The sequence below is a fragment of the Myotis myotis genome, unplaced genomic scaffold, assembly GCF_014108235.1.
Source record: "Myotis myotis isolate mMyoMyo1 unplaced genomic scaffold, mMyoMyo1.p scaffold_m19_p_1, whole genome shotgun sequence".
Lineage (NCBI taxonomy): Eukaryota > Metazoa > Chordata > Mammalia > Chiroptera > Vespertilionidae > Myotis > Myotis myotis.
Genome location: NW_023416313.1, coordinates 92,436,441 through 92,448,976, shown reverse-complemented (window position 1 = coordinate 92,448,976; position 12,536 = coordinate 92,436,441). Strand labels below are relative to the sequence as shown.

At 43.9% G+C, this 12,536-nt stretch overlaps 1 protein-coding gene across 9 annotated transcripts in view; it reads left to right on the top strand.

Moving 5' to 3' along the window:
* Nucleotides 1-12,536, top strand: part of KIAA1217 (KIAA1217 ortholog) — a 307,889-nt gene that overhangs the window by 237,294 nt on the left and 58,059 nt on the right. For all 9 annotated transcript variants that reach the window (XM_036345037.1, XM_036345042.1, XM_036345036.1 and 6 more), the window contains one exon: nt 3,702-4,540. In XM_036345037.1, coding sequence (XP_036200930.1) covers nt 3,702-4,540 — 839 coding nt within the window. The remainder of the gene's footprint in view (nt 1-3,701; nt 4,541-12,536) is intronic.

Below are 12,536 nucleotides of genomic sequence, written 5' to 3'. Positions count from 1 at the left end.
ATATTAGAATTGTTGTTAACTATTACATTTCTTTCTGAATTCATCTACAAATGACATCAAGAACATCTAATGACATTGTTGCATGTTTTATTTTAAAAGTTAGTTGTATGGTGTACCTCAGAACCACTTCTTTTCACCTTACCCAACATGTTTTTTAAATACCTATATAGAAAATAAATAAATAAAATACCTATGCAGGCACCCTGTTGTTTTAAAAGAAATTTACTCAATTTGTCATAAAGTAAAGTTAATTTCACATTTTTCTTTCATTAATATTCTTTATCCTTCTAGACAGTTCTGTACTCCTCGGTCTTGATGTCTCTTTTTACTCTATTGCTAGAAAAAGGGGGGAAGTGTTTGATGGGTATTAACTGGGGCCAGGATCCCCCAAATCAAGATGTAATATGAAGCCAGGTAAGAGGGAAAAGAACAGGGAGCAGTGACTAATGCAGTTAGGATTTCTGTTTATCTTACGTAGGGTCCAGACATCTGAAACCCCCTTTAATTTTTGGAATTAAGAATAAGGATAACAGTGCCTACCATTTATTGCACCTGATTCCTCTTGAGCACTGTTACACTTTCCACACAGTGGCATGTCTGAATCCAGGTGACAAATTGATCTTTGCGTTCATTTGGGTTGATTATTGCGTTGTGTGGTCTGATTGCGTGAGGAATTTGGCCAGACACGCCCTGCTGGCTGAGCCAGTCCTTCTTGTATTTGATGACCTGTGAAGGTCTGCTTTGCTCACCACTAACCCAAACCTTTCTTTCTTCTTTTTTATTTTCCAATTTGTTTAAAGACTTTATTTCAACAGCTGTTACAGCTTATTAGTCATCAAAATGATCAGTGGATGTGTTATAGCTTCTAGGCCGTAAAGCAGCTTCAATTGCTGAGTTACTGCCACCAGACTCCCCGGAAGGCTTTAGGCTTTCAGTTGGTAGTTAGTTTCTTTCCACTGAGCCGTAACTTGTGGAAGGTAGAGTGGGAGAGGTATTTATAGAGGATCCGTGTTGCTCTGTTGCAAAACTTCTGTCAGGTGGCTAGTCTAGCCATTCTGGAATGAGAATCGGGAATGCTCTTGAGCAACTGAGTCAAGTGAGTGATCAGAGAGGAAACCAGCTGGGCCTTGTGGAGCTGACATTCCTGGATCCCAACCTTGAGCGTCAGCCTGGAAAATGGGGTGAGGACAGCTTGAGGATATCCCAAGTTCAGTGTAGACGGGGAACCAACTGGCCTATTTTGGTGGGACTGTGTGTGTGTGTTGAGAGGTGGAGGGCGTGGAATAAAGTTGTAATTGCCACTGGGGAGCCTGCATACTCTGGGCCCCCAGAAACAGTCCCCCACCCCAAGAGGGCTGAGAAGTGAAGCCAATGGTGCTCAGATAAGGTAGCCAGAAAGGCTTCTTGTGGCCGCTACATATTTGCACCTCGCTTGCATTTTGTATTGGTCATTCCCATTATTAAATCTTTCATCACATGTGAAACTCCTGGGGCAGGGGCTCTGCACTGCTGGGTCTTCCCAAAGACAACACAAGGAAGCTTGGGAGTCCTGCCGTTCTTCCCCCGCATTCTCCTCTCAGAGCCATACTCAAGAGCGCTCTCTTAAGGGTAGGAACTGGGTAGGAACTAGAGCTGTATGCTAGAATAATGCCTGGTCCCAAGCAAGTGCTTGATAAATACCGTTTCCTAAATGAGTGAATGTGTAAGATGAGGCATCGGTATATATTCAAGGTACTGGGCTCTGCTTTATTTTCAACCTTCTTCTGTTGCCTCTGCTTTTTCTTCTCTCTTTCCCCGTCACCCACACTATGGGTCTCCCAGCTGCTCATCTTAATTCTCATCTATTTGAGCCCACCTCCTCTCTCCTCTTCCCCCTGCCTCACCCACCCCCAGTCATGTATGTCCTCCTTGTCTGTCACATCCCCAGAAGCCTGGGTAGGAATGTGGGCTCCTGTGACAACACAAATAGAACTTAAAGAGTGGACCTGGGATGTGCCAAGCCCGTTTGTCCCTTCCCTTAGGTCCCTTTGGAAAATCTCCTGGGTTTTGACGAAAACAGAAAGTATCAAATCTTCATATCCTGAATTAATTTGTATTTCTTATTCTGCTCCTTGCTAAACACAGCAGTGTAATTGCAAATTAGTTTTCCCTTTCCCCATTAAGTTGATTCCTTTTCCTATTGAAATATATTTGACATATAACATTATATTAGTTTCAGGTGGACATATATGAATATTAAGAAAGGATCACCACATAAGTCTAATTAACATCCATCGGCTCATTAGAGTTACAATTTTTCTTTCTTGTGATGAGAACTTCTAAAATCACTCTCTTAGCAACTTGCAAATATACAGTACAGTATTATTAACTATAGCTACCGTGCTGTACATTATATGCCCATGACTTATTTATTGTATTTATTATTATAACTACAAGTTTATATCGTTTATATCTTTAGACCACTTTTACCCACCCCTCACCTCTTGCCTCTGGCAACCACCAGTCTGCCAAGAATCTACGATTCTTGAGTCGTTGATTCTTTAATCATCGTTTCTTCTAAAGGAGAGCTAATGGGAGACCCTGTGGGAATCCCTGCTCTCTGATGGTAATGACACAGCCCAGAAGTCCCTGCTGCCTGAGCAGGAAGTACCGGGCTTACAGTGGCCAACTCCTGTTGGCTTCTTTTCATCACATGGCAGCCCCAGAGGATGCACTGTTAGGATTCCTCCTCCCATGTGCCTGGGATTCCCTTCCATCTTCTCTCCCTCCTCAAGTTGCACCCTTATCCCATGGATCATTATTTCCTCCCAACCTCCTAGGCTCAAGTAAGTAAGGAGGTGGTGAGTGAGAGTGAAACTTCCCTTCAGGTTTTCCCTAGCCGTGTCCTTTCCTCTCTGATCCCGCCCCTAGACTGCACCAGATGGGAAAGATGCTTACTATTTTCCAGGGCTGATACTAGAAAATGTGCCTGGAACAAGTTTTAGAGAACACAATTTTAGCACTTTTGATACATTGGACCACATTTATTAAGTGTCTCTAAGAAGCTATGACCTCAAATTTTAAACCACTGCACAATTTTCCCTCCAAACCGGACAACATTGAGTTCTACATCAGGTGTATTTGGTTCCTGTGGCTGCTGTAACAAAATACCACAGATTTGGTGGCTTAAATCACCACAAATGTATTATTCTACAGCTGTAGCGACCAGAAGTCCAGGTGGGTTTCACAGGCCAATAGCAAGGCGTTGGCCGTGCCACTCTCCCTCTGAGGGCTCCTGGGGAGAATCCATGCCCTTGCCTTTTCCAGCTTCTAGATGCTGCCTGCATTCTTTAGCCCCTCCTCTACCTTCAAAGCCAGTGGTACCATCTTCCAGTGTCTCTGACGCTGCTTCTGCACCACATCTCCTGCCCCACTCTGACCCTGCTGCTTCCCTGTCACATATAAGGACCCTTGTCGTTGCAGTCAGCCCACTTGGATGATCCAGGACGGTCTCCCCATCTCAACATTCTTAAAGGGGGACGTCTGCAAAGTGCCTGTGCCCTGTAAGGGGACATAGTTACAGGGCCCAGGGCTTAGGGGTGGACATCTGACAAGGGCCCTCATGCAGCCTCCCACATCAGGGAAGCCACCCTGTCCCCTGGGGCTTCTCCAAAAAATGTGAATATCAAAGTACATTTTCTAACTTCTTGTTTTATTTTCAGATGCAGAGAGAACTTGTTTATGCAAGAGGAGATGGCCCTGCGGCCTCTCGACCTGGGTCCACAGCGCACCCAGCCCACGCCATTCCAAATTCTCCGCCCTCCACGCCCGTGCCCCACTCCATGCCTCCCTCCCCATCCAGAATTCCTTATGGGGGCGGCCGCCCCATGGTGGTCCCCGGCAACGCCACCATCCCCAGGGACAGGCTCTCCAGCCTGCCCGTGTCCAGGTCCATCTCCCCCAGCCCCAGCGCCATTCTGGAAAGAAGAGACGTAAAGCCCGATGAAGACATGAGCGGCAAGAACATCGCGATGTACCGAAACGAGGGTTTCTACGCGGATCCTTACTTGTACCACGAGGGACGGATGAGCATCGCCTCTTCCCACGGCGGCGGCGCGCACCCGCTGGACGTGCCCGATCACATCATCGCCTATCACCGCACCGCCATCCGGTCGGCGAGCGCGTACTGCAGCCCGGCCTTACAGGCGGAAATGCATATGGAGCAGTCCCTGTACAGGCAGAAACCCAGGAAATACCCGGACAGCCACTTACCCACTCTGGGCTCCAAAACGCCCCCCGCCTCCCCGCACCGCGTCGGCGACCTGAGGATGGTGGACATGCACGCGCATCACAACGCCCACGGGCCCCCGCACACCCTGCAGCCGGACCGGGCCTCGCCCAGCCGCCAGTCCTTCAAGAAGGAGCCGGGCACCCTGGTGTACATTGAAAAGCCACGGACCGCGCCAGGACTCTCCGGCCTGATGGACCTCGGCCCTCCGCTAGTGGAGAAGCAAATGTTTGCTTACAGCACCGCTACGATCCCCAAAGACAGAGAGACCAGGTAAGGGGGCGGGGAGGAGGGGGGATGGCGAAGGGGGGCTGTGCCCACGTGTTGTTGAGCGCAGCTCCTCAGAGATCAGACCAAGAGAACAGATGTCAGCTGAGCATTGTGCCCTGCGGATGCTGCGGTGGGCTCAGCCGAGGCTCAAAGGCCAGCCTTGTCTGCGGCCTCTAAATTGTTGGGGGTCAAGTGAGGCAGAGCCACGGCCCTGCTCAAGAAGGGCAGACGCACCAGGAGTGGTCAGTGCAGGCTCCTGAGCGTGGGTCAGACCGCGTCATCCATAACTACATCTGAATAATTTGGAAGAAAATTGTGGTTAGCAGAAACCATTCAGACCCAGAAATCCAGAGCTCATAATAACGATCCGCCACAGAAAATAAGGAGTGAGTGGCCCAAGGTGTAGCTGTTTAAAGTGATGATTTGTGTTTTTCCTTGTGTGGTGAGATTTTGTTTTCTCATCTGGTTTGGGGAAATGGAAAGAAGGTGTTACTGGTTGTCATCGAGAGTGATAAAACATGAATTTGCATAAAAATAGGATGGTTTAGATTTACTGCTCATTCCAGAGTGATACTGAGATCAGCAAAATTATCTGGTGAATGACACACTCTAGCCATTTTAATTTCTGTTTTAATATACATATTATTATAATTTGCCAGTCTAGAACCTTCCTACTACATTTTTAAAACTCTCCAAAGTTCATATAGTAAAAGAAAAGCTAATTTTGATAGAGCAGTGGTTCTCAACCTTCCAAATGCCGCGACCTTTTAATACAGTTCCTCATGTTGTGGTGACCCCCAATCATAAAATTATTTTTGTTGCTACTTCATAACTGTAATTTTGCTACTGTTATGAATCATAATGTAAATATCTGATATGCAGGATGTATTTTCATTGTTACAAATTGAACATAATTAAAGCATAGTGATTAATCACACAAAAAATATGTAATTATATATGTGTTTTCCGATGGTCTTAGGCAACCCCTGTGAAAGGGCTGTTCGACCCCCAAAGGGGTTGCGACCCACAGGCTGAGAACCGCTGTGATAGAGGGAATTTCTCTAGCCTGAATTGGTTAAAGGAAATCAACATAATAATTATAATCATAAAATATCTAGTCAAAAAATGCATCCCAAACTAGTTGTCATATAAATCCAGAAGATGTATGAAAAATGATCTACATATTTAACCATTCAGTACCTTATAAGAAGTAGTGTTACCTGTTCCTCACTAAAAATGGTAATATCACTTACTACTATTACATAACCTTATAAAAAGAAGGCCAAAATTGTGAATGTAATATGAATTGTCTGTCTTACTTTTTCACACACAAATCAGAAAGCCCTGTCCTCATTAGCAGATTTTATCATGAAAGGGCTGTCTCTCCTTACCTGTTCAGGCACAGCAGAAAGGTTCCTGGAGGATGGAAAGGGAATGAACATGGTCGTTTGGGAATCATTAAAGCTCTAACAAAGTCTGTGCTTTCACACGAGTAAAAAAATATACTAGCCGTGGTGACTGGCTTGATTATGTCGGACTGAGAAAAAATAAGGATTGGGAGATGATATGTATTCTCCCCTTCCCAAAGGCCGTAGGAAGTGACATTCTAACACTCGAAGAAAGGAACACAGACTGCTGAGGGGTATGGGAACACTGAGGCTTATTGGAATAGACCAATGTCACAACTAGAGGGAAATCTACCAAGATGTGCCTTGTTGCTCAGAAGCTTGTGCCCTGTGCTTTGAAGAAAGGGTGACACGTCCTCTGGGGTGGGCTGTAAGGGGCTGGTGGGAAAAACTAGTCACTTAGGGGAAGGACTTAGAATCATAAGAATTTAGTAAGGAAACAGTAAAAACCATCCATCTCCAGGATACTATGTGAGGGCTAGAATCCATCCTCCCCACCATCCCGGCCCCACCACCACCACCACCACCACCACCATGCTGACTCACCTTGTGGGTCTAAGAGAATTGAGAGCTTGGTTCCACCGTGGATCATATTAAGCTATTTCCACCCTGCTGGGCTGTAGGCACGTTTTGGTCAATGACAGTGTATGACTTCTTTCCCAGCATGCAGTTACCACATGTTTATAACTTAATGAGCATCACTGAGCCCAGGTTTTTCTTTTTAATTTTTATATTTTTATTATTTCAGAGAGGAAGAGAGAGATAGAAACATCAATGATGAAAGAGAATCATTGATCAGCTGCCTCCTGCACACCCACAATGGGGATTGAGTCCGCACAACCTGGGCATGTGCCCTGACTGGGAATCGAACCACGACCTCCTGGTTCATAGGTCAACGCTCAACCCCTGAGACACGCCCGCCAGGCTGAGCCCAGTTTTTTACAGCACCTAGTTATGGGAGGGAACAAAAGAACTCTCTGCTCTGTGGCGCCTTCTCTATATTGGATCAAAGTCATGAAGAATTTTAGCCTGCAGCAGTATCAGAATTCTTTTAGGGCTTCTGCTTCCTCTTTAGGTTTCTATTTTACCAAAGCTTGGGAAAAGTAGATGGATTTATGTTTTATATGTTAGAAACCCTTTTGAGAAAATCTAAATGACCTTATTTCTAGAATAACAAGTATTAGAAAAATTGACTAAAAAAGAATAATGTTCACCTAAACTATACTGTCATTATCGCTACCATATTCTGACATATGATTACAATTATGAACATAATTTTACTTTTTTTTTTTGTTCCCTGAAATGTGAAATAACAGAGGGAGAATTTTATCTCACATCTGGCCGAGGTGATTCCTCACCTGTTAACCAGCTTATCTTCAGAGGATGGAATTGGAGTCCTTGTACATACATGAGCAGGCTAGATTCCCTTTTCCTGTAGGCCAACACGCACGTGCACACATGCACACATACACATGCACACAAATATACACACACACACACGCACATACATCGGCATTTAGAGTCCGCATTACTGAAACACCTAAACATCCTTAACCCAGGCACATGACATAAGTGTGTATAGAACGATTCTCTAGTAAAAAGTCTTGAGTCTGGAAATTTTGCTATCAGCACTCCCACCTATTATCCCATAGTTACCCAGATAGTCATACTTCCTCCTCTTCACCTGTAGTTCTGAACGCTTCTAGAGAGCTTAGTGACTGAGCTGCAATGTAGTACTGCTGGGCACTACATTTATTTTATAAGTACTACTATTTTAAGAAGAAGAGTGCTGGTGGTAACAAGCTTTTACTGAAAGCCTTTTATGGGCCAAACACTGTGTTAAGTAGTTTCTACACATCTTGGGATATAATCATCATGACTCAGTGAAGTACCGGTATGTAGTATCATCATTTCAATTTTACAAATGCGGGAACTGAGCTCAGAGAAGTGAAGTAACTTGCCCAGGGTCACAAAGCCACTAAGTGGCATGTAATGCTCAAGTCCATTAAAGAATCCATACTTTTTATCAATGTGAAATATTCTGCCTGGTGCATAAGAACTATGAGTCCCACCTTCACTGAGAAAATAAGTGAATTCTGAGCATTTTAACCAGAATTTTCCAAAAATGTTTTCAGGACTAGATGCTAAGTGACTGCTCCTGAAGGATATTTACAATCGTAATCACGGTAGAATTTGCATAATTAGCTGCTAAATATATACATGCCATTTAAAATATAGCTGCCCTAGCTAATACATTAGCACAATTATGAAGAAATAAGGAAAGAATATAGAGAACCTTCTTGGTAGATGTTATGTTTAAAACAATGAATGTGAGTACTATGTCAATGAAATTTTTTAAAAACAAGAACATAAAACACTTACTGAAGCACAAAATTACAGTCCATTGTTTCACCTATACTGTGACGTTATTTCAGATATATTTAATCTGTGGAAGTATTTTTAAAAGAGTCTTCAATGCCTAAATGTCTAACTTCATGAGTACAGGGTCCTATAAAGTGCCAAACCAATTTCTGTTGCAGTTAAATGATGTTAAAAAGCAAATAAACCTGAGAGTGCTCTTTTTATAAAGCTCTGAAGTGAACTTTTACATCTAAGACGCGAAGCTACAGAAGCACAGGAGGGAGACCAAGAAGTCTGTGGCGATGCTTTCTTTGGGGCACAGCTGGATCCAGATGCTGTTCAGAAGAGCACTCTGTGGAAGGGCCCACATAACTGCAGGATGTTTGCAATCACAGAGGAAAAATCCTTTCTTTCCCATCTGTGCTCAGGAAATTTCCAATGGTAGTTTTTTGTGTATTTTTTTTGAAGGCACATTATTTTATAACAGCCGTATTGACTTGAAAATGAGTTTAAAGTAATTTCATCTTGATTCTTATATTTAGTCATGTGCCTTGATTTAATAAATTTGGCATCTCTTGTTTTTGCTTCCACAAATATGCTTCCACAAAACACTGAAAAATGACAAATTGTACATCGAAGATCTGGGGAAAAATCATGTATATAGGAGAATATATATGTTGGTAGGGCTCTCCTCCCAAGATGGCTATGGGCTTTGGGGTAGATGAGCAAATTACAACTGCTTTGACCTTCAGGAGAGCAATTCTCATATCTGAGCTTCTAGAAAGAAAAGAAAATGATCTTGAGTGATGAAATGACTTTACTCAGATGACTTCCCTTCAGCTGGAACTCCAAGAAGCGAGTGGGTCCCTGTGCCTGTTAGGAAGTGCCGAGGGAACGATGTGTGACATGACTTAGTGCACAGGCTCTCTCTTCCCTCGGTTTTAAAATTACTTCATTAAATAGCATCATTATTTCTATTCATGGCACATAAAACAGCCCTTAAGAATTATAAAATTCTAGGACATTTATGTTTTGCTATCTTCTATTTATAGTTTGTATCATTTAATGTGCAATATCTTTATTGAAATAACACTCAAAATTTAAGGGTGCTCATTTCAAAGTGACTAATAGTTCTCCTTCCAAATGTATAACAGATTCCTCCTAATGTAATATTTTTCAACAAAACATGGTATACCTGAACTAAGATCATATCTTACTATTCTGCACGTACAGTAGCTAAATTCAACAAACTAGTCAAGAATCCACAAAGAAGACATTTTTGCCCTGTCTGGACATGTATATCTGGGGAAAGAGAAGCCACGTGGGATCCCGCTATGATTTCTGAAACATCACAGATTTAAAGAAACAGAATCTCTTGTCTCGAGCCAAGTAGAAAGAAGGGAAAAGAAAAATTCTGTGTACAGGAGGAAGCCTGCATGCTAACTGGTAGCTTGTGTCTGTTCTTAATCATTTTACATCATTTTCTCATTTTATGAGGATTATATTACTGTGTTGGTAGCTTTGAGGGGTGGGATGCATCCTTGGTTTAGCAGTTGATTGAGTGAAAGTTTAAATTTAGATTTATGTCATGTAAACATGTTCACAGTGACTGACAGGCATTTGAAGGGTTTTTGAACTGATTTGTCCTGCTACAGAGGTGAATCTGAATGATCAAAATTGAATGATTGATTTTTTCCTTGTCCCGTGTGTATCGTCAGAAGTGAGCCACATCAGAGGTATCCTAACTAACTGGACTTGGCATTTTTCTAAAGCAAGGTTTTCTTAACTTGCTCAGTATTGATACTTCGGGCCTGATAATTGGGCAAAGCGGGGAGGGATTCTCTTGTGTGTCGTGGGGTGTTTAGCGGCATCTCCAGTCTCCACCCTAGTAGATGCCAGTAGCAGACTACCCCCCCACCAACCCTGCCTGTAATGACAATCAAAAATGTCTCCAGACACATTCAGATGCCTGGGGAGGTAAAATGCCCCTGGTTGAGAAGCACTGCAGTAAAGGAAATTGGGGCTTTTTCCACTTAATGCAGTGGGCATATGAAGTAATGCCTCACACTTAAGGAATGTAAATCATGACATTCCTAAAACAGATCTTGACAACTTTTACAATCCTATTCTTTCCTTGTGGTAAAACAGCTTCTTTATTGTTATAACTTGCTGTCATTACTTTCAGTTCCATCAGTCCACCGCTTGTTGAGAGGCAGCACGAAGCAGTGTTTATTTGTGAACGTGGACTCCAAAGCCAGGTTGCTTGGGTTCAAGTCTGAGTTCTAACATTTGCTGGCAATTGAGACCTTTGACACATTACTGACTCTTGCTCTGCCTTCCTTTGCTCATCTGTAAAATCCTCTATAATAAAACCCTAATGCAGCCGTGGGCAAACTACGGCCCGCGAACCAGATCCGGCCCGTTTGAAATGAATAAAACTAAAAAAAAAAAAAAAAAAGACCGTACCCTTTTATGTAATGATGTTTACTTTGAATTTATATTAGTTCACACAAACACTCCATCCATGCTTTTGTTCCGGCCCTCCGGTCCAGTTTAAGAACCCATTGTGGCCCTCGAGTCAAAAAGTTTGCCCACCCCTGCCCTAATGTGCAAATCGACCAAACGGCAGAATGACCAGAACAACTGGTTGCTATGATGCACACTGACCACCAGGGGGCAGACATTTAATGCAGGAGCTGCCCCCTGGTGGTCAGTGTGCTCCCACAGTCAGTGAGAGTGCCGCTCAGCCAGAAGGCAGGCTCACAGCTGGCGAGTGCAGCAGTGGTAGCAGGAGCCTCTTCCACCTCCATGGCAGCGCTAAGGAGCAGCAAGCTGAGCAGTAAGGAGCAGCAGGCAGTAAAGCGAGAGGAGTCCCAGACTGCGAGAGGGCACAGGTCGGGCTGAGGGACACCCTCCCACCCCCACCCTCCAGTGCACAAATTTTGTGCACCAGACCTCTGGTAAGGATAATAACAGGACTTCACAGGATGGAAGAAGACATTACAGTTAAGTGCTTTGCTCCATGCCAGCCCTACCATAAGTGCTCAAAGAGTGCCTGCTTTGAGGCAAGCATCCTACTAAGTATTAGCAAACAGAGAGCTTAAACCACAGAGCTGGCTAGGACAAAGGACTATTTCTAAATATAATACCAAGAAGAACATAGAGCTGGTGAGCAGATTATAGGCAACAGCAAAACTCAGTGTGAAGAAAATGGAGTCAACTGGGCTCCAGGATCCAGATGAGAATGTTTAGAATATCAAAGCCATTTTAAAGTCCATTTCAGGAGAGTAGTCAGGGTTGCACATCTTGGGTCCAGGAGCAAAAAGACAAGCCAGGATTGGGGCATCCTTTCACAGGGCACCCGGGCTCTGAGACTGAGGGTGAAGACACCTAGCCAGGAACAGTTGAGATTGTTAAGTTATCTGTTTTGATGCCTAACAGTGCCTGAATGATTCAACTCTTATCTCAATTGCTTTTCCATGCAGCTCTCATTATGGATCAATAAATGTTTATTGAGCTTCTCTTCTGTGCTTAGCTGTGGGCTGGATGCTTTGGAGGACACAAGGAAATTTCTATGCAGTCCCCATGCACAAGTAAGATAAACTGTGAAGACAGTCATAAGACATCAAAATTGTACCCTAGCCGGTTTTTCTCAGTGATTAGAGCGTCGGCCCTCAGACTGAGGAGTCCTGGGTCCGATTCCGGTCAAGGACACGTACCTCAGTTGCAGGCTCGCTCCCTGGCCCCAGTCTGGGCACATGTGAGAGGCAGCCAATCAATGCTTCTCTCCCCGCCACCCCCCCCCCTTCCACTCTCTCTGAAAAACAATGGAAAAAATATCCTCAGGTGAGGATTAACTAAAAATAAAAACAAAAAACCATCAAAATTGTAATATAAATATATAAGCTATGCCACAGTTAAGTACAGGAAACTTCTGAACTTTGAATGCCTACTAAGTAACTGTTTTGCAGGAACAACCACAGAAATGGGGCTTCATTCATGGGTGCTGCTCAGGGATTCTTTTCTTGTCACTTTGACAGTGACCCTGTCTCCCAGTGAAGTGCAGAGAAGGGAGGAGGCCTTGTCAAGTCACTCCCGGGAAATGGCTCTCCCAGAGTCTGCAGCTTCGTGCGGGAGCAGTTCTGTTCCCAGCGTCGGGAAGTCCAGCTGGAAAGTCAGGCCACGTTTTCTTTGAAAACAATAAAGAACATGATAAAGCTAATAATACCCTG